Source organism: Corvus hawaiiensis, chromosome 1, assembly GCF_020740725.1.
Source record: "Corvus hawaiiensis isolate bCorHaw1 chromosome 1, bCorHaw1.pri.cur, whole genome shotgun sequence".
NCBI lineage: Eukaryota > Metazoa > Chordata > Aves > Passeriformes > Corvidae > Corvus > Corvus hawaiiensis.
The window spans coordinates 33,030,518-33,052,584 of NC_063213.1; the positions used below are offsets into that span (position 1 = coordinate 33,030,518).

A 22,067-nucleotide genomic window follows, 5' to 3' on the forward strand; every position below is an offset into this window, starting at 1 on the left:
ATCTCATACGGAGAAAAAGACAAAATGTTTAACCCTAAATTTGAGAGACTACCATGGAGGAAAAGTAAGTTTCTCCCAGACCCCAGCAGTTGTTAGGGGTGAAGACAAGGAAGCTAATCAACCACTAGTGTAACATGGGGCTGCCTTGGCTACTAATCATCAGCTCTGTTGTGGTAGGGTTTGGCTATATTGGGTAACTATGGATAGAGAGAAAGGCCAAATCCTTCTCCAAAGTCCTTGCAGTATCCTAGCAGGCAGACTCGGGGCAGTGGTGAATGGAGGAGGAGTGAGCTGTCTTTTTCCACTGATGGTTGCTTTGCACAAGAGGCATCTCTTTTGCCCAGCAGTCATTAGTGGGGTTCCCTGAGGCTCAGTACTGGGGGCAGTTCTGTTTAATACCTCTATTGATGATCTGGACAAGGGGATTGAGGGCACCCTCACTAAGTTTGCAGATGATGTTAAGTTGGGCAGGAGTGTTGATCTGCTGGGGGGCAGGAAGGTTCTGCAGAGGGATCTAAACAGACTGGATCAATGGGCTGAGGCCAGTGGTGTGAGGCTCAATGATGCAAAGTGCTGGGTCCTGCACTTGGTTCACAACAAAAACCCATGTAGCACTACAAACCTCAGGAGGGGTGGCTGGGAAGCTGCCCAGCAGAAAAGAAACTGGGGGTGCTGGTCAACAGCCAGCTGAACATGAGCTGGCAGAGTGCCCAGTTATCCTGGCTTGTATAAAAAATAGTATGACCATCAGGACCAGAGAAGTGATTTTCCCTCTGAACTCATCACTGGTGAGGCCACACCTTGAGTACTGCATCCAGTTCTGGGCTCCTCACTACAAGAAAAACATTGAGGTGCTGGAGCATGTCCAGAGAAGGGCAACAAAGCTGGTGCAGAGTCTACAGAGAGTAAATCGTACGAGACAAGTGGAGGGTCACAGTGACTTTATCACTCCCTAAAACTGCCTGACAGGAGGTTGTAGCAAAGTGGGGGTCAGTCTCTTCTCCCAGGCAGCCAGTGACAGGACAAGAGGACATAGCCTCAAGCTACACCAGAGGTTCAGTTTGGGCACTGGGAGGAGTTTTTGAAGGGGTTGTCAAGCACTGGAATCGACTCCTAGTGAGGCAATGGAGTCACCATCCCTGAAAGTGTTTAAGAAATGACTGGAAATGGGACATAGTGCTATGGTTTAATTGACAAGGTGGTGGTCAGTCAAAGGTTGGACTCAATTTTGGAGGTCTTTTCCAACCCAAATGATTCTATATTTTTTTTAAATCTCCCCATTTACATCCCCAGTGCTGGGCGAAAAGACCACACTGGAATGCAAATGTAGTTCAGTCCTTGTGTAACCAAAGATCATCTAAATAAAAGCCCAGAAAAGCTGATTTTTCTGCTGTGGAAAAAAATAAGATGCATGATAGATAGTAAGTGTTATTTATTTTTTGTTGGAAAGGAGTTGTTCTCACACCTTTTTACTTCCCCTTGTTTCTATCCCTGAGATATGATATCCATTGTACATTACTTACACCCATTTACAAACTATATCTGTGATCGTATTTCTTGGTTATTTCTTCAGGACAAACAGCAAGGTATTATCCTATTAGCTGAGTTTCATTTGTGTTTCATAGTAACAGCAGTAACAACTCTGTCAAATTTTGTTAACCCTTCCTGTATCTAGAAAAACCCAGCCTGGCTTTGTATCCTGCAAGAACGCTTGAGGTTAACACATGACTTACTCTTGTCTAGCTATATTTTAAACTGCCAAATTTGAGCACTACAAGACTGTAGATGTTCTTCATTAGCAAAAGACTCACACACTCATTTATATTAAATATAAACTGCTATAATCTCATGTCTGTCATAGGGCAATGCTAGTTTCTATGTCACCCAGAAGCCTATTTGATTTGTATTTTCATTACTGCACTCATTATTGGTGAAGGTTTTAAGAGCAACTATGAATACTGTACTATGGTCAACAGTAAGTTAAGCTCTAAAACCACCCAAAAATTCCTGGTAAAGTTGAACTGAAATACTGGTTCAAGCTCTTCTCTGATCCGTGCTAAATGAACTGCTAACTTTAAAGAGGCTGTAATTTCACCTCTGATCACCTGCAAGTTGATGGCAACCTACTTGGCTTGTAGCTACTTTTTATGGTGCAAATTCCGGGTTCATTGGTTTCCTCACTTTGATATAACTAATGGAAGCAAGCTGGCTTCTCCTGCAAACCCGTGCAGGCAGAGCAGGAAGTGCTTACCTCGTAGGGTTGTCTTCACGCTGCTGAAATGAAAACCCTTTCAGTGTCAGCCTTCCAGCAGAGAGTGTGCTGGGAGTTACACAAACTTGTGAACTGTTTTCCCCCAGTGTTATTTATGACCACATTATTTCAAATAAGCTTAGTTTCCCTCTGCAAGCTTAGCTGTTGCCAGATAAATCAACAGAATGTTATGGGTACTGATATATGTTTTTCAAGCCCTAATCCCGAATGCTTTCGAAATTGCAGGCTTAAGAAAAAAAAAAATCCTTTTTATGCCAGAACACCCCCAGTCTGGTTCCCCATACTGTTAAAATAAGCAAAACCAATCTTTCACCGTGCCATGGTGTGGGAGTGCTTCTCCCTCCATCCTTACAGTGTGGAAATAAGCCAGAAATATCTGGCAGGCCCCGTTTGTGGTGCCTGATGGGTCCGGCAGCAGGACCCTCTCTGCACCCTCTGGGTTTCTGTGATTGTGGCTGTGAGGCTTCAGGCAGCAGAAGGCTGCTGGAGCAGCTCTTCAGTGACAGCAGTGCTGCTCCCAGACTGTATCACACGCTCTGTTACAAACTGCTCCGCGTGAGCTGCGAGAGTTGTAAACCACAGCGCTTCTTCTCACTTTCCAAGCCCACTAGGCCAGAAATGAAACCTTCTTTGTTCTATGTTCACCTTACTCCTCCTTGTTTTCCATCTTCTTCATTACTTTTTTTTTCCCTTTTTTTTTTTTTAAACTACCATTTTTCTTAACACCTACCAGGAGAGGTGGACACAAATTACAGATATATCACTGAATAAAAATGGAAAAGCAATGCTCCCGAAGTTTTTGGGAAATGGCTGACAGCCTTCTTGTAAGGCTCTCTACTGCCGGCCCTCAAAGCAAAACTCATTCTCTTTACTCATTGTCTTTGGGCGTGTTTTCTACTGCTGTATGTTCACAGAGGGAAAATATGCAGAGATCAGCAGTTTCAAAGGCAGTCTCTAATTTTAGGTTCCTAGCTTTGGATATTTTGGGACACAACTTTGGACACAACAAAAAAATTGCAAGGAACTATAAATCTAGATGAAGTAAGTAACGCCCAAGACATCTCAAAATGGAGACCCAAAACCAGACTCTTCTATTTAAAAAAAAAAGTTTTAACATTTGCCAGAAACTTTTTTCTTAGTTGTTGAGGTTTCTATTCTTCCCAGCACTTCCCACTATTCCTATTTTCATATCACCACTACAGGCAACTCTGAAACTCTCCTACCGATCCAAGGGCTGCAAAAGTCGAGGAAAAAATTTGCCCTTTCTCATAAATATGCACATGATCATCTTTAGTGCTGTGTAAAGTCTGATTATTTTTTTTAACCAAAGAATGCTCCTTGAGACTTTTTATTTAGCTGAGATTGTTCTAAATACTTCTACATTGCCAATTTATTATTTATTAGTATTTCTTAAACAGGTAATTTCCAACAAACAGCAAATAAATTAGCTATTCAAATCTCGCTTAATAAAGCTCAAAAGTTCTGATTTATTATTTTTTAATGAAAATTAAATATTAAATGAGGAAAGAGACAAAAAGGCCTGAAAGAAAATGAAAATAAAAGAGGTTCACTTAAAATGTCTGTCACAGGTACAAGAAAAAAAGAAGAGATTTTATTGTTTCAGGAGTTTGAGCAATGAGTACATTTTCCAAGCAGTCCAACTACACAATCAAGTCACACAATAGCCAGAGATATACTTTAACTAATAAACAATGTGAGTGACAGCTTTCCTGAAAACTGCAAGCCCAGAATTTCAGGTGGACCACTGTACCTAATCAAAGGAGAGGGAGCCATCACTTTCTTGCAGTCTGCCAGGAATTGCTTCTTGTCTTCCATCATCAAGGTGAAAGTCAAGAAGCAGCTCCATCCTGTCTCTAGGACAGACAAATAGACAAACATACATGTGCTTGTCAGGATATCTTAACTACAGTGAGACTTCAAAAATCAGGAACTAGAACAGATTTTTCAGATGCTCCAGCAAACTGCTTCCGTATCACGGACATAAATTTTTACATCTTTAAAATGAGCACTGAAATAAAGAAGTCTTGTGTTCCCCTAAAATTTTGATCCAAAGCAGTGGTTTCAGCTTACAGTAAATCGTGTGCTGTGGCAGACCGTGGGTTGATTGTATTGTTTTGTGGAAGGCAACTAAGAAAAGCACCACTGGGCAAGTTTAAATGTATGGTACTGCAGATGTATGTATGTGTATAGAGAAGTGTATACACAAGCACATTTTGTTCATCTTGAATAATATTCCTATCTGCTAAGGAAGCGAGTTACATTTTATGATTTATAAAATTTTGAAGTGTTCTGAAATGCTTTGTGAGTAAAGAAATTAAAAATGCTTTTTGTGTAAAGAAACTAGACAAACAGATTCTTTTGCATGCCATTGAAATGTTCTCTCCAATGAAGTTGGACAGACAATGTGTTTCTGTGTTGTCTTTTTCGAGACCTGTGAAGGAGCTTTTCTGATCTCATCTTTCTCTCTAACATTCCAGCCTTTCTGCTTAATTCTGCCAGTTAATTCATATTTCCTCTAACTCTGCAAAACAGGTGGAAGGGCTCCTAAGGACTTTGGTTTGAAATTGAGCATAAAATGGTTGTATAAAAATAGAGCATTAAAGACGTGGCTTTTCATAACACTTCAGACCACCGATTTAAACCCCAAAATCCAAAGCTGGTGCTTGGTCACTTCAAGCCTGGTGTGCATTGTCGGTCCTGGAGCAGTTCTGGGTGTTTGGGGGGATGACTCGTTTTGCTTTAGTTTTCAATTCGGTGTCGTTGGGGAAGGTGAGCAAGACAAACTTGTGTGTTTATTATTTATATGTATATACCTTTAAAAAAACCAAAAAGGCTCAGGATTTTTGGTACGTGTGACATGATGGGAGGCAGAGATTCCCTCAGTGAATAGTCAGGAAGGCCCTGGCTGCCTCTGCCTACCCCATCCTGCTATGGGGAACCCAACCTTGTCCTCCACCGCCCTCCGGTCCAGGGCAGACTCCCCTGGGGCAGGACGTAATGCTGGCCGGCCGCCGTAGAGCATCGTCTTCCCTAGGGGTGCAGGAGCCTGTCCGCGCCGCGGGGAGGGAGGCTAACAGTCCCCACGCCCTCCGGGCAGGCACAGCATCGGCGGCTGCAAAGCCCCTCACCCCATGACAAAGATTTTGCAATACTGGAATTAAATGATCACATCCGAACTCATGTACTGCTTGGTGGTACTTCAAATTATAGCCGCAGAGAGTTGGGAGTTCAAGCCCTTAGTGAAAATTTCATCAGCTTTTAGTGACGGTTTTAAACTGAAAGAAATAATCTGTGGAGTACCCAAACTCAGATATTTATTTTTAATGAAAATGTCATCCCTGTCATTAAATACAAACTTTAGGTTTATACGGAAAATAGTGTATTTTCTGCACATGAAGGAACATTAAAGTCTAATTGTGTGCAGCTGACGCGGCAATGTGTGCTTGAGAACTCGATGATCTTCCAAGCTATGCTCTACACAAACCATGCTAAATACACACAGTATGTCACGTTGGAAGAGGTGCCTGTGCGCCCATGGGGCACTTGTCCTGGCGCCTTTGTAGCGGCGGTGCGTGCGCTCGTCAGCTTGTACCACGAACAGATTTGCCACACGGCTCTGGATCGGGAAGGATGTGCTCAGTGATCCTCCTGGCTGCGAGACCTCCTGCGTGTGCATCTGTCCGTGTGTCTGTGTCGAGTTATGCCCGGCTGTTCGCGCTCTACGCGGACAAAGACGTCTCCCGTTCAGGAGCGCGGCAGCCTGTAAAGTGTGAATAATTTTCAGCGAGGAGTTACACTAAATGGGAAAGCTTTTAGCACATTATCCACTGGCAATTGGACTATAATCTAATTGTCAGCCCTCGGGTCTTAATAGAGCCTTTCTCTTTCCACCATTGGATTTGCATCTGGGAGATGCCTAATGGGTTTAAAATGCCTCGCATTTTGCTCCAATAAGCCACCTTCTCGCCGTAGGTGACATTGAGATGTTTTTGTTGTGAAATTGGATCTCGGGTACGTGGGCTTCTGCCTTGCTGGCGCGGCTCTTTCCGTGAAGGGGAGAGCGTGGAGCGGCGGCAGTGGAGCGATGTCCCTGCCGCAGCAAGAGCACTGGGAGCGGGGGCTGCTCCGAAATCGGGGAGCGCAAAGAGAGGAGGAATCCGGCGGACAGACCAATAGAATTATGTGCAGCGGAGGAGAAAAAAGCTCCTGAAAGCCGGGCTGATAATCGCGTGAGGTTGCAGAGGAGCAGAGCCCAAGCCGGAGCCGGGTAGTGCTGTAGCCGTCGTTTTGTAAAGTAGCGGTGCGCTCGCAAGGCACGAACGGGCGATCCTGAGACTCCGCCCGAGCGAATAAACACCATTCTTTTTACTGGAGAAACTGTTTTCATCTACAAGGGTGAAAAATAAGAAAGAGTAAAAAATTTTAACTCTTCCCTCCCGAGGCAGGAGTAAGCTCGATCCCAAAGCAGTGCTGTAGGTTACCTTGGAGAGGGGGTGTGGGCTGGAGGGTCAGACACAGATTCCGGGCAGCACCAGGCCAGCAGCGGTCAGGGTGGGACGGCGGCAGGGAGGGTTTCGGCAGCAGCACCCCTCACCTATAGGTTCCTAATTAAAGGGAAAGGTGATCTTGCCCTCCGCACAGGCGACGGATCCGGAGGGGACACGGGGAAGTAACGGAGGAGGAGGGATGGGATGCAAATGTCAGATTATCCCAAGGGACAGCCGGGAGAAGAGCGTGTGCCAGCTCGGCTCGGTGCCGGGCCCATTTCCGGGGGGCAACCCCACGGGTACCACAGCCCAGGTTTGTCTCTGCGGCGAGAAGTGTGCGGCGTGGGGGCTTTTGCGAGAATAAAAAAAAAAGAGAGAGAAAGGGTGACGGCCCCTCATCACTACGCGAAAGAGTTGCTTAAAACCTGAGCGCGGCTCCCCGCACGGTCTGCGCCCCTCTCCGCACACCCCCCCCACCCCCGGCGGCCCTGCGCGGCCGCGCAGAAACGCGCAGCGTCGGAGCTCTTGTCACACAAGCGAAGGCTCACCTGAAACCATCCCTCTGGACCCTAGGTTGCCCGGCGGGTTTGTGCGGGTTTTTTGTCCCTCGTGTGTCGTTGCCGTCGCGATTTTGTCTTGGTGAGGAAAGGGCCGGGAAGAAGCGGTTCTCATGGTTTTCACGGAATCGGGTTTACTCCTTGGCTTTTCAGGGATCAGAGAGGGGTTTTGGAGGGGGGCCGCAAGCTCCCTGTTTGAAACCTGGCGGCGAAACTGAGCCCTAATCCTGATTAAAGCTGGGAACCGAACGAACGCGACGAGGTGTGCAGCGATTACCACACGCTGTTTTTTGCTGGCGCACAAGAGAGTAAGGAGCTTTTTAGACCAAGGAAGGGGCGAAAAAAGTACTTTACAAGAATAATGAAGCCTAATGAAATGTCTCTGCCACAGCAGGCTGACACCCGCGACAAACACATGGATTTGCTAGATTAAAAACAAACTGCAGTGTAGATTGCGTGTTCTTCATAAACGGATAAACAATAACGAAGGATTTAATTGAAATGGGTTCAAACGAGGCAACCGCCCTGTTGGGGAGCAGCAGGGTCAGTAACTCTGCTCTCGGGAGGGGGTCGGTACAGTGGTGACAGCCGCTCTGTGCCTGGGTGCGGCGGGGACTGGCAGCTCCGGTTCGCATCCCCTGGGAAGAGCGCGCGGACGTTATTAAATACATCCACTTGGTTGGGAAAGCAGAGAGGCATCAAGAGCACTGTGGTGGTGGTATGTTCCCCTGCCACCCCCTGGTCTCTGGAAGCCGTCCCGTCGCCGGAGAGGGCCATGGGCAGGGACGGCAAAGCAGCCCAGGGGAGCCGGGCTCTCTCCCTTTCCGCACTCGGGTTCCCTGATCCCTGTGTCTCCCCAGTCCGGCCCCGGCGGGGGAGAGAGCCGTAGCGAGAATTAGGCGGCCGGAGATGAGACCCATTCCCTGCCCACGGGGAAGGAGGGGGGTGCTCTGGACGTCTAGACAAGGCTCATTTCCTTATCAGAGGCGGAGCGAGGGGAAAAAAAAAAAACCTAAAAAAATATAGATTCTCGTGGGATAGAGCGAAAAATTGCATGACTTGACCAAGCAAAAGAAAAGCCATCTCGTGTGGAAGGACCCGTTTAAAATAAAATAAAACGAAGCTCCTGGTTTCTTTCCACCCCGGTTTTTTTACCTCCAAGGTACGAGACCCGCAAGCCCCCAAGGCCAGTTCCTCTCCCAGAGGGGCAACCCACTGCCCGGAGGTGACCGGCAGCCCCGTCCCAGCTCCACGACTGCGCCGTGGCCTCGGTTCCCCCTCGCCCGCCGCTCCGCTCGTCTCCGCGCCCGGGTGCGCCGTGCCCCTTTCACTGCGCAGCGCTTCCCCCCGCTGCGGCCGAGTCCTCCTCCCCCGGGCCAAGGCAATGACCGGGCGCCGCGCGGGACTGGAAATCCCGTGGCAAGGGAGAGCAGAAATCAGTCCGGAGCTCCTCAGCTGCCGGGGCTGAGCCGATGTTTCCCAGACGGACGCACTGAAATGTCCACGGCCACCCGCCACCCCTCTCCCCTCAGCCCCGATGGACTGGGAGCAGCCCCTGCTAGGCACAGGTATGTTACCCTCACTGCTGGGGGACAGAAATAAGCAAGGGAAAAGGAGAGATTGTTTTTTGTTTGGGCGGTTTTTTTTTTTCCCCCAGTAGGATCTGTGCTGTTACTTTGACGAGAGCTCGTGGGTTTTATTATCCTTATTTGCCCGGCGCATACAGTAGGTAGGAAACCAAAGGAGACTTAGGCAGCCCCGTCACCAGAGGAACGGTGAATAGAATAATTTCCCCGGCTGTTTGTACCCTCCTTTGTCTTTCTTTTCAGGCAGGCCGAACCCTGCTTTTCAGGTAGAGCCAAGGGAGCGCAGGGCCGGGAGCTCGGGACCCCCGTCCCGCCGCCCCTCGCACGCCGGGAGGGGTCCCAGCAGCAGGGCTGTCCCACAGGGAAGTCGGACCCGTACTTGGCGGGATGTCCCTCGGGATAAAGTGGTAAACTGTTGGAGGGACTTTTTGTTTGTTTGCTTAAGATTGATGTCGGCAGAACCGCTCGTCTCTGGTTCCCTGTGTCAAGCAAGAGGCGATGCTTCGTGAGCTGGCCCTCCCGGCTCGCCGGCCGCGGCACTGGCCGGGCTCTCCCCTTTCGCCCCTCTCCTCCCGCTAATGCCTGAGGCTATAGACTGGGCCCCCAGACTGCTGCGGGCGACGCCAGAATCCTCTGCCAGACGCTTCAGGCGCTTCTAAATATGCACGTCCCGTTTGTGACATGTATTCTATCTATTGGCAAAATTCAGGTAATAAAAAGGCAAACTGCAGTTGGTTCCCGCTGAACTCAAAGTGATAAAGCACTGTTTCGTCTTCCCCACTCCACTGGCTGTGAAGGGTGACCCGAATAATTGTTTCTCCATATTAATTAATTAAGTGCAGCAGGAACGGAGAGACACCGGCTATGTAAGGCTCTTGGCACAAGCGTGCATACTAAAAGTTCTTGGATTCTGTTCTAGGTTTAAAAGGTGGAACTTCAGTGACCAAGTTGCATGTCCTCTTGTGAATCGTTCTAGCGAGTAAATATTTTCAGTAATATTTTTATTTAAAGGAATTAAACGCACCGCTTTTCTTTATTTATTTATTCATGAGAGTATGTTTCTATTATACGTGTGAAAGAATACTGGTGAGCAACTTACTTAAATCACTACCTTGGAATAATCTGCTCGTTGGTACCATCAGCCCGTCCCGACTTTCTCTGTCTTATGTGCTTGATCAATACCATCTATTTCGGCGCAGCCGATGAAATGGAGTTGAAGAAAACTGTGCGATCAGCGGCCCACGCGCTGGTTTGGCTAAAAGGGGAATGCTGCAAGGGTCTCCCCTGGAGTCGGTGGGGGCGAGTACATCTCACCGGGATGACAATATTTGGGATCCGGTGCAGGAAAACCAAGGGCACGATGAGCCTTAAGGAACATTCTGTCCCAGCGGAAAGCACACAACGACGAAAACGGCTGCTTTGAAAGCTGTGGTCTTTCAACATTTGAATGTAGAAGAGAAAATTAACACTCACACGCACGCACCAGAAAAATCCACAGTTACGTTTCATCCTTTCAAGCGCCTCTCCGCCGTTTCTTGCCTCGGCAAAGCGAATAGCCTGGGGACCTTCCCGGGAGCATCCCCGGCCGCGGGGCCTGCCCCCCCCGTTCCCGCCCCCAGGGCTCAGAGGAGCGGAGGGCGCACCCCGAACCGCAGCCGGGGCCCCGGCGGGGAGTGGGGCTGGGGTGCCCAAAAGGGGAGAGGCTCCGGGGAGCCGTCCCGAGGGCCAGCCGCCCCCTCCCCACCTCGCGGGCGGCCAGAGCCCTGCCCTGCCCTGCCCTGCCCTCCCCTCCCCTCCCCTCCCCTCCCTCCCTCCCGTCCGTCCCTCCTCCTCCTCCTCCTCCTCCTCCTCCTCCTCCTCCTACTACTGCTGCCGCTGCCGCTGCCGCCCGCCTCCGCCTCCGCCCCCTCCCCCGCGGCCGGGCCGGGCCGGGCCGGGGCCCTTGACGTGTCCCGGCGCCGATTGGCCGCCGGCCGATAGGATCTCCGCGGCCCCGCGTTAAGGCGGGGGAGCTCGCGGCGCCGGGAGCAGAGTGCTCCCGGTATCCCGGTCCGCCACCCCCGGCCGGTCCTCCCGCCCGCCCCGTCCGGGCAGCGCCGCACCGAGCCGCGCCGCTTCCCCGCACAGTGGCCATGGAGTACACGCCGCCCCCTAAGCCGCAGCTCTCCTCCCGGGCCAACGCCTTCTCCATTGCCGCCCTCATGTCGAGCGGCAGTTCCAAGGACAAGGAGTCCCCCGAGAGCACCATCAAGCCTTTGGGTGAGTGGGGATGGGGGTGACCGCCGGTGTCCGTGGGGTGCGGAGCTCCCGTCCGTCCGTCTGGCCCTGGCCGCACTGGCTCACTCTTCTCGGTGCTCCGGCAGCCGGCCGGGGAAGCGGCGCGTCCCCCCTGCCCGAAGGTTTTCCCTGCGGAGGGAAAAGCAGCACCACCTAAGCTTGAAGGTTGAGCCCCTTCATCACCTATCGCCGTTTTTAGGCGAGGCTGTTTATAGCATAAAGAGTTTCCTAAATTCCTCCAGTTTCAGTTACGCCTCTTATTTATCCAGATTCGCCATTTGTAGAATAATCCCACACTCTAAGGTAGTTCCATTTCTCTTCGCTGATATGAAATGAATCTCTTAAATATTTATTGCAAATCCACCCTGGTTCTGAAGTCAATTAAGAGACTCTCCGTTATCGTGCCTAGGCTTACAAGGGTAGTAAAACTTGTGCGTAGACCTGAAAATCCTTTCACAGCTCCTCGATGTAGGCTCATACATGCTGTTTTGTTCTACATAGACCGGGAGGAGTTTAAGTGCTCGCGATTTTCGGGTAAGCGATTTCGCTTCTATTCGGTTGCCTCGATTCAGAATCCTGAAAGCTTTTAAAAGACATTAACATCTTCGCCTCCTCCCCCTCGGCCCCCCAAGTTTCTGCGGTTTGTCATCCTTGCGTGTATCCAGGAGTTCGCAGAAAACTACAAAATATGTGTTAATCTTTCAGGGCGCCAATGAACAGGATTACACTCAATCTTAAAAGAATTTAGCAAAGGCAGCTCCCTCAGCGTCTGCTCCACCTAATCAACTGTCTCAAAAGATTTCACATAGTCTAGGGATTCCTTGTGAACTTCAGTTTTTAGTCTGGGCGCTAATGTAGGCCGAGAATGTTGTAGTATTCCCGATCGGCATATTTACATGGGTCGGTGTTAAAGTTAGTGTTAGTGGAGTTGTTCTTTGTTTGGTTGGTTTTTTTTCTGAAAACGCTTATTTAATTTGCCTTTTCAAAATTTTTTTAACCCCTTCCCGCATGTCGTTCAACTAAAAATCGAAGGGAAACGACTGCCTGTAACTCGGTTTTTATTAACTGGAGCTTTAGGCAAAACCTTTCCCTGGAGGGGCAGGGCGCGTTCGTGCTTCTCCTGTTCTTTGGCGCCGAGCGGCGGATCCGTCGCCGTATCCCGGTGCCGCATCGCGGAGCCGGGGCAGAGCTTTCGCAGCCCTGCTCCCTCCTGGCCTCGCCTCTGGCGGAAACTCCCAACGGAGCTGCTGAAGCGGCCGAAGCCTCCCGGGGCGGGCGGGGGTGGGCGGCAGCGCCGGCGGAAGCCAGGCGCGGCGGGCGGCCAGCGTCGGCAGCAGCTACTGCACCCGCGTAGGCTGCGCGGCCGCACGCAGCTCCCCTGGAGACAGTTTCTCCAAAGGAGCGTGTTCAGTGTCAGCAAACCGCCAGGGAGAAAGGCAGACCCAGCTTTCCGGGAGGGCGAGCCCGTGCCCGCTGTTTAATTGGTATTTGGGGTTCTCTTCCCCGCGGAGGAAGCGCGGAGCCTGCGCGGCCGCGCTCGGGCTCCTTCTGTGTTGCGCTCTCTGTCAGCGGTGCAGTCCAGGAGCAGCCTCCCGTGCTCCCCCAGCGTGACCCTGGCCCTCAGCAGCCCCTCGGCGCCCAACGCTCCCGTTTTAATGAGAATTAGTGACCTTTTCGTGGAACCCCTCGGTTAGCGGCGGGGGCAGCGCGCAGGGCTGGCTCTGCCCCGCCGTGCCCCGCGGAGTGGATCCGCACCGGGCTCTTCCCGGAGCTCATCTCCGAAAATCACCACCGCTGCCCTCAAATGATGAGCGGATGCCTAAGGAATCAGCCGGGTCTGCGGGTGTGCTGGGGCAGAGCGGCGGCAGTCGAACGAAAAATGCCTTTTTTATAGATTTTTAGTTTTTTAAATAGCTCGTCTCGGTGGTCGCGTTGTCCTAGCTGAATCCTCTGTGTCTCTTTCTCTTTTTCTTTCTCCCTCTCTCTTTTTCCTCAAACCCTGCAGAACAATTCGTTGAGAAATCCTCTTGCGCCCAGCCTTTGAGTGATTTATCCAGCCTGGACCCTCACGGGGACTTTAGCAGCAGCCCTTCTTCCCTGTGTACCGAGCCCCTCATCCCCACCACTCCCATCATCCCCAGCGAGGAGATGGCCAAAATCTCCTGCAGCCTGGAGACCAAGGAGCTCTGGGACAAGTTTCATGAACTGGGTACCGAGATGATCATCACCAAATCCGGGAGGTAAGGCTGGGCAGCCCCGGGTCTTCCCCCTGGGCATCTTTCGAAAAGTGGCTTTGGACAGGGGGGAAAAAAGACAAAATTACCGAAACCCTGCAGTTTTTTGTAACGGGAGAACAGCACGGCTGGGTTAAGGGGAGGAAGAGGAGGGTGAAGCCCCATAATTGCCGCAGCCCCTCGGCGGGCCCAGCCCGGCGCTGCGCGGAGCGGGGCGCGGAGCTCCGCCGGGGCAGAGGGAGAGGCGGCCCGGGGCGGCAGCGGGGCGCGGGGCGCTGCAGCGGGGCCGGCTGAAATCCATCCGGGGCGTCCTGGCGGCAGGCTAGAAGTGTTGTTTCCCTAATAGTCAGGTCTGCGACTATAATCCCGCAGTGATTTCAAGGGGCTAGGTTGGTACAGACCACGGGGAACGCGGGGTCGTGGGAGAATGATTAAGTCAGAGCTTGGTTTGCTTGGTTCTTTTCTCTCGGTTGCAAAAATGCGCAAAAGAATTCCAGGCTTTCTTGTCACCTCAAACCATGCCGTTTCTTCAGTAAAGCTTTTGGGGTTTGGGTCAGTAAAATGCAGTCCGGAGGAGCCAAATGTCTTTTCGGGTTTTTCAATCCCCAAAGTTACTTTTTACTAATGTCGTTCCCAGACGATTTTTTATTTTTTTTCCCTAACTGGTTAGTTCTATCGGTATATGTTTTTGTTTTGTTTTGTTTTGTTTTTTTAAAAAAAGTAGGTATAAAACATGCACTTTAAAGTTCAAAATTATAACCTGTTAAAAATTATTTAACTTTTTTTTCTGGTCCACAGGATAACCTTACACTTTAAAATTGTGTTTTGTCAAAAGTTTAGTACAGAAAAGAAAGTTTCTAGTTTTGAAAATTTCATTCAAAAATATTGTGAGCAGGCTTAAGAAAACACTCATCTAACATATGGGAGAATAATGACCAAAATAATTTCTGGAATACTTCCCTTACAGTAGTATGGATCCCGTAAAAAATAAATAATTAAAAGAAAATCCAAGTTTCTAAAGATTTATGTACCTTAGCTATAACTATCTTCTGAAATCATTGTGTACTTTTAACTAACAGGCAAATAGTATATTTCTCCTTTACTTTTTCACCTTTACCATATTTTTCTTTCTGCTTCCCAAATATCGTTTCGATTTCAAGCTGCTTTTTGTCTCCTTATTAGAGAGACACAAGATTTAACTTCCATCATGTGGAGGCAAAATCAATAGATGCTTTAAGTTTTTTCAGGGGATTTAAATATAATTGTTACTTTTAGCAGCCTTTCAGAAGCTCTCTTATTTCTGTTCTCTGCCCAAATATTTATTTTCTGATTTGCCTTTATTTCAGGAGAATGTTTCCTACGATCAGGGTTTCCTTCTCGGGAGTGGATCCTGAGGCCAAGTATATTGTGTTAATGGATATAGTTCCTGTGGACAATAAAAGATATAGATATGCCTACCACAGGTCTTCCTGGTTAGTGGCTGGAAAAGCTGACCCTCCTCTCCCTGCAAGGTTTGTAGATTTTATTGCTGGTCTTTTATTTCTCTTTACTTTTTTTTCTTCAAGAAATACCTTGTATTAATCTTTCCATTTTGTTTGCAGACAGTGCTCTAAAATTTTGAGTCCATGCTCAACAAAATTGGTTACAAAACTCTGATTACAAATTTTGTGCTGCAGAATCTGGCCTCAGATCTCTGCCTGAGGTTTGATTTATACTGAATATTCCAAGACATGTAGAATTTGGTTAAGAGTTCTTTTATACATATTGTTTGTTTTAATTCTTTTTAATGAAGTTTGTCATGACTCAGATAAGAAAGCTTTAAAAAAAAAAAAAGATTTTTCCCTTGGATTTGCCCCCCCAATATTTGACCTCATAATTTAAAGCAATCCAGGCACCACCAGCCAAGCCAAAGTAGAAATAAATTGCAGTTCATTGCTGTTTAGGCTTGAAATGATATTATTTCTGTAACATATCCAACATTTGCTAACCAGTGATTTTATTCTTGATTTTAATCATCTCTTAGACAGCAGGCAAAGTACACATCAGTTCCACGGCATAGTTACTTTCTTTTTCGTTAAGAAATCATGACATATTCTGATACATTAGGAAAAAAAAACCCCTCTGTAAAATAAATTCCCTTTCCTACACAGAAACAAATGCTTTAGAAGTTTAATTGCTAAAGTCATTCTATTAATATAATTACTGACTGATTCCTTTAAGCACTGGGCAGCTGAGGCTGCAGCGCTGGGCTGTGCAGTGGGAGGGCACTTCAGAGGCGACCCACACTTCATCGTATTCAGCCCAGCACTTCTGTACCTACTTCAGTCCCCAAGTCCAGTAAGACTGCAGCACATGTCGAAAGGCTTTGCTGAGTCAGAGCCGGAGATAGGGAAATAACGCGGATGCCTCTCTGGCTTCAAAGAAACTTTTTGTGGAGGGCTCTGTGCAGGAACACAGATCTGCTCCGTGGCTTAGCCTGGGGTTAAGAACTTGCTTATTACAGAGGCAAAAATTATAAGTGAAATGCAAGAAATGGAAACAAATTTTTTGGTGTGTGAGTATAGGCACCAAACAGTGCACGATTTCCTTATATAAAGTGTTGAACTGAAATCTTGGTGACTGGTGATCTCTGGAAGGCTGTTCAGGGAAGTAAATAAACAAAAAGCGCAGGCAGAGAAGAAGCTGTGATTAAAGACAGCAACCTAGGAGTTATGTCTGCTTTGTTTTCGTGGCCAAAAACTCCTTCTTGTAGTGTGGTAAATGTCTGAGGGCTTCATTTGACGTATAGTAATGGGCACTGATCAAAACCCAAAGAAAAAACACAGATCCTGCTCCAAAGGAGTCAGCATCAAAAGAAGAAATAACAGAAGAACAGAAACAATTTTAAGGCAGGGTTTCCCCCTTCTTATTTTTCTGTTCACGCCCCTTTTGGGATACCTTTAAATAGATTACTAATTCACACTCTCTCTGGCATAGACTCATTCAACAAGGAAATACTAGAACATAAGACAAGAGATTGGAATAATTAGCAACTGCTCTGCCGAGTGCTGGATAAAACCTTCTTGAAGTTTAATAGTTGTTATTGTACTGTGGTAACGTTCAGGAGTCCTCAACAGATCAGTCCCCCTATGTGCAAAAGTGTATCTGTGCTGTTCCATTTTCAGGATGCTTTGCCCTCATGTGTAAACGTACACCTTTCCTGCTTTATTTTCAGGATGCATAGTTAAACAGACTGTTGGTCAGAGCACAGGCAGAGATAGCTGCTTCTTTGTGTGGATGGATACATTTATGCACGTTGTCCTCCTTATACTTCTCTTCGGTGAGAAAAAGGATGTCAAGAGGTTCAGTGTGCCAATGTTTGCATTACCAGTGCTTCTTCTAGAGTATTAATGCATCTTTTGAGGTGGGAGGTCTCAGTCTTGCTTGAACAGATTAAAAGTAGTTCTCCTCCCATCTTGAAACGAGTTTGGTCCTGCTCCAGTAACAGAAGCCCTTAATGAAGTTATGATTTCTTGTCCTCCAAACACAGGGTTTTAGCTCTCCCTACTTGAGGAGTGTCAGTGAGAGGTGTATGTGTGTTTAGTGTCTGGGCACTGGTAACAAGGTACTTGTTCCCCACACACCATTGCCTGCATCTGCACAGGCACAGTGACATCAGAGGAATTTTTCAGGAGTTGCATTGTGCCTGAGTGTAAGACTTTACAGGATTGAACCAGTTCGATGGCTTGCTCTTTCCATTTTAAAAAAAACTTTCAACACTAAGACAGTTTTGTAGGGTTTTTTTTGGGCTTTTGGTTTTTTTCAAATTAATAAGTATTCTGCAATTCTGTTTGAAAGATTAGCCCTTCAGGGAACTTTCTATTAAAACCAGTTTTATCCTTGTCTTCCTGCTGTCAATGTTGAAGGCAAGTTTATGTTGCAATGAACAAGTTTATGTTGCAACGAACACTTAAATAAAAATACTTTTCAGAAAGTCTTTTGTGAATCTTCTTAAGTGCTATCTGGGTATAGAGTTCCTATGTGATATTTTGTGTTTGTCTTCCACATTAAGACTGCGTGAAACATCAGTAAGTTTCAGCATGTACCTTTATTTGATCTTCTTCCCTTTTTGCCTCATTTCTTTCACTCAAAAATTTCTCCCTTTTTTTTTTTTAAACTGTATTTGTCTACAATAATTTGTTTAATGAAGTTACAGTGTTTACACACTTATGGAGAACTCTAGGCAGGAAATCTTTAAATGGTATTATATTTTGCAAATTATTTGAAATATTATGGTAAATAAAAGTAGCATACATGGGGCTTGTGGGACCAGACCATCTGTTTAAACTAAATAGAGGGAGTGCAGTGCTGCATTCCAAAATACACAAGAAAGAAGCAGTACTCAAACCTTGCATATATCACTAAACATTATGTACTGTGGAGCAAATTCACACCCAAATATGGCTCCTCAATCCTTTATGAATCAAAGCGAGCAGCTCCTCGCATCTGGCTGGCCTTAGGCAGCAGATCCCAGGCAAACTTCTGGGAGAGCCTTGTGTGCTGTGCTGGAATGTGCACATTTATCTTGCCGACCTGTTTGCTTGTGCACGCTCATGGTCTTCCCAACAACTTCTGCTTCAGAAATCACTATGTCAAGTGTTCAACCCTCTTCCCTGAGGTGTGCAAGCTCAGGTTGTGGGAGAAGTGTGGGAAATAGGTGTAGCTCACCAGGTGGAACCCTGTGGTGCAGTGGGATCAATGGGGTGTAGCAAATGGGTAAAAAAAGTAAGGTCTATTGTTGCATTTCAGTAAGTGATATTCTGGTGCCCATCCTTCAGTGACTTTCCTGTTAGCACTCAGCTTACAGGCACTCGGTAGTTCTAAAGCAGTGCCAAGCATTAACTATCCATGGTGTAAAACAATTGTGCTCAGCTTTTCAGCACAGGGAGGTCTTTACTCATTCCCAGCACATATTTGAAATACTTTGGCTTTTTGGACCCAATTAGCCAAACCGTGCTGAGTCTGACACTCTGTGATCACAGTAAACATTATTAGCTATCCAGACATTCAAAATTAGGAGGCAGGCTCAAAAAAAAAAAATATCACAAGGCTGGCTGAAAAGTTGCAGGGCCTGTTAGGAACTCTTTTTGTCTTGCCTTCTCTAATTCAGGGCTCTAAATTTTGAAATTTTCAGGTTTTTTTAGAGGAAGGCAAAGTTAGTTTTCATGAGAGCTAAGATTCTTTTGACATAACATGATTCCAGGTCTTGGGTTTTCAGATACACGACCATTTTTTATGGGCTTTGCAGTACAATCAGCAGAGTCTATAGCAGTGAGGACGCCTGCATGCTAGGAATATTTTATTGTGACAGGAATCCTGGCTCAGCATCCCTCCCATGGACATAGCTAGAGCAGCCATGCTGTGCTTTGGATCAATGTAAGGCAAACATCCTGCACATCTGAGGTGAGCTGTGCTGGTAACACTTTAGCTTCACTGTGTCTTGGGGATTCTGCTGGCAAAAACAGAATGCAGGATCAAATCTCCTTCCTCTTTGCGCAACAGGACTGTTCTCCCCAGTGTCTTTAGTATGGGCATTCCTTGATTAGGGATCAGTGTGGTCTATTGGAGAGTTACGCCCCACCATTTAGTGGTTTTTCCATTCTAAAATCGTAGCTCAACAACAAGGACAAATGTTTATCTTCCTAACCTGGCAGTTCAGTGCTGCCCCACCCACCTAATGGAAGAAAGTCATTTGTGTGGCCAAAGACATCACTCAAAATGAGAGTCAGGCCCTCAGTGAGTGATAACCAATGCAGACAGAAGCAGAACAGGGCTGGTTTGCACTAGCTGAAGGTCTGGTCCGACTCTTAATTTGCCATCACAAAAGAACATTTGAGTTAATAATTTTCAGCAATACATTATTCCTATAAAATCATTGCTCTTAAATAGCATGGCACTTGTAATTAGTGTAGTCATAATGTATACATCATTGTATCTACATGTCTTCTTGCTTCCTTTTCTTCTGCTTAATTTCCCAAGTGTAGGATTGTTAATAGCAGAGCTGTAACTAATTTTTCATGTCAAACCACTGTGCTGGACTGCAGCCTTCAACCTCTTATAAACAGACGTCACCACAGCGAATGTGTGATCGAGTGCAGGTTAAAATCATTATCACGGCTTAATGTTACATATAAAGAAAAATGCATTTTTATCTGCATTCCCCCATTATCTCTGTAATGACACCATGTTTTTTCTCTTGGAGCTGTAGTCATTGTTATTTTAAGTGCTTGTTAGTACAGCTGTGGGGAAAGACATGATCAATTTTTCATTTGGGAAAAGACACAACAGCAAATGTTAGTTAATGTCTCCGTTTTAGATAGCAGGATAAAATAATAGGGATGGTTAAGGAGCAGTCTAGCACTCAGACACAGGATTCTCAGTTATGTTCCAGTGAATTAAATAAGTAATCTGCTTTACTGTCCTTCATTAATAGCTTTATTTCAGGAATTCATTAATTTGGGGGAGGCGGTGTCATGTTCTAGCAGCAGATTTGTATTATCCTAAGCTCTCAGGAAGTCCATGTCCGTGAAACCACTGCATATCCCAAAAGCAGAATGATATGTGCATTTTAATTTCATACAGAGATGGTACCCACACACAAGCCCAGAGGTGAGATTTTTTTTATGAGCAGGCATTTTTTCTGTGTTTTTTTTAGGTTGTATGTGCACCCTGACTCCCCATTCACAGGAGAGCAACTGCTGAAGCAGATGGTGTCCTTTGAAAAAGTCAAACTCACCAACAATGAGCTGGATCAGCATGGCCATGTGAGTAGCCCTATGGGTGGGAAAGGGAAAAGAAATCACCAGGGAATTGCTTGCTTGGGCCACAGGGCTAAATGGGAGAGAGACTGCCATGGGGAAAGGCTGCCGTGGTCCCCATGTTACCTCTCTTAGCCAGCCCTTCATACTACAGTGGGGGACGATGTGTGAAGCTTGAATGCATCTGACTTAACACGTTTAAGGCCCCTTTTGGGTTCCTCTGTTGTTGAGGAATTGGCAACTTTAAAAGTCGGGATTTTACAAAGTGTTTCATAGGGCAGAGCCCAGATCAAACCCTGCTACCACTAGAGGCAAAACATCCATCTGGGACAAGTTCAGGGTGGAGCTGAGGATGAGAGCAAGGGATAGAAGGAAAGCAGATGAGCCTTTTGTTGTGCTTTTGCTTGCAGTTTGCTGTGACTTGGCAGTATGCTCTGCCACGTCCCACGGCCAGCAAACCCACGTGCTTGTACATGTGGGCTTGGAAGCTCCCTGCCGGTCACTTCAGGTCACCTGTTAGGGCTGGGTCCATCAATAAGAGCTCTTTTACTTCCAGACTCATTGCAGCATGGGCACAGAGTCAGCAGAAAATACTGACTTGACACCAAAGCAAGGTCTATAAAATTATAAAAAATAAGTGTGCCTCAATTGCCCTTGAAATAACTGTAGGCTAACTGCAAGCCAAGGTGCCACAGGGTGGACTTGGGCCTCTGAAGGAGACGGGTCTTGGCTCTAATTGGTGCCAGTTCTTTGTCACAAGCCTTGAGGCTGGAAGATGGTAAATAGGATTCAGAGCTGCTTGCCATGGGTTCCTGCTATGCTCCGTCAGTGGGGACAACTCCTTTACTTACCTGACTGCCTAGCAGTAGGCGATAAGAATAGGTATTGTCTGTCCTGTCCTTTCCCTAAAAATGCCTCTAAAGTGCAGGAACAACTGGGTAGTGCCTCCAAATTGTGAAGAAAGAGCTAAAATTGTTGCCTCTGGGCTTGTTGATTCTCCCAGGGAAGACAGAAGGAGCGAGGGGACGGATTTGAAAGTTGTTGGCTGAGAACAAGGCAGTTTAGTTCAGAAGAATGAGCATAAAGGCAGTGTTAGTAAATGAGGTGTTGGGAAGAGAGGAATGATTTTGAATTCCAAAGCATGTGTAGGGGGAACTAATTTGTTCAGCTGAATAATTGCAGAATACAATGTATCAGAAATCCCTTTCCTAGTGTGGTATTTTTTTGCCTGGACTGTGTGAGACAGTGACCATTTGTCTCAGCTGTGTTCTGTGCAAATGTTTCTCATCCAAAAGAGAATTTTCACTCATTTCAAGAACTGAGCATTCAATCACAGCCATGATAATTTAAAATACATCCTGGAAATAACAACAACAACAAAAAAATAGCTGAAACCCCCAAACAAATAAACAAAAAAAGCCCAGATAGACGCCTCTGTGTTGTTCTTTTGTAGAGATCCATCTGTGGATATATTGTTCTTGAAGCCAGTTCCCACCGTTGTTCTCTTCATGACTAGTAGAGAATGGTTTTGTTTTTTTCTTCTCTTTTATTTCATAATCTGTAGAAGGGCAAAGCTGAAGATTTGTGGGCTCTATCACCGAGTGATGATAGAGCAGTATACGTGAGCACTTAAAAAGAAGCATTTTTCATCATAACAGGGGCCATGTGTGCCTCTAATAAAGGGCTTGCAGCAGTATATTGCAAGCTAGTTAGGAGTGCTGCAGTTCCCAGAAGCCCAGAGGAGGAGGAAGAAGAAGTAGGTCTGAGGAGCTGTCGGGAACAGAGACATGTGGCAGAGCAAGAAGATGTAATCACCTCAAATACAGGCAGTGGGAG

At 47.0% G+C, this 22,067-nt stretch overlaps 1 protein-coding gene and 1 long non-coding RNA gene across 3 annotated transcripts in view; one reads left to right on the plus strand and one right to left on the minus strand.

Moving 5' to 3' along the window:
* Window positions 1-5,599: 5,599 nt before the first annotated feature.
* LOC125335099 lies at window positions 5,600-8,420 on the minus strand. Its single transcript, XR_007207343.1, has 3 exons — window positions 7,329-8,420; window positions 6,775-7,129; window positions 5,600-6,680 (listed from the first exon to the last, which is right to left on the minus strand). It is a non-coding gene; the product is annotated as an uncharacterized LOC125335099 (long non-coding RNA).
* Window positions 8,421-8,798: 378 nt separating this feature from the next.
* Window positions 8,799-22,067, plus strand: part of TBX20 (T-box transcription factor 20) — a 42,203-nt gene continuing 28,934 nt past the window's right edge. The window contains exons 1-4 of one of the 2 annotated variants that reach the window (XM_048299140.1): window positions 8,799-8,905; window positions 13,206-13,440; window positions 14,781-14,945; window positions 20,129-20,237. In XM_048299140.1, coding sequence (XP_048155097.1) covers window positions 8,875-8,905; window positions 13,206-13,440; window positions 14,781-14,945; window positions 20,129-20,237 — 540 coding nt within the window. In that variant the 5' untranslated portion in view covers window positions 8,799-8,874. Of the gene's footprint in view, window positions 8,906-10,942; window positions 11,183-13,205; window positions 13,441-14,780; window positions 14,946-20,128; window positions 20,238-22,067 lie in introns of those variants that run through there. The other variant, XM_048299130.1, reaches the window with a different exon arrangement.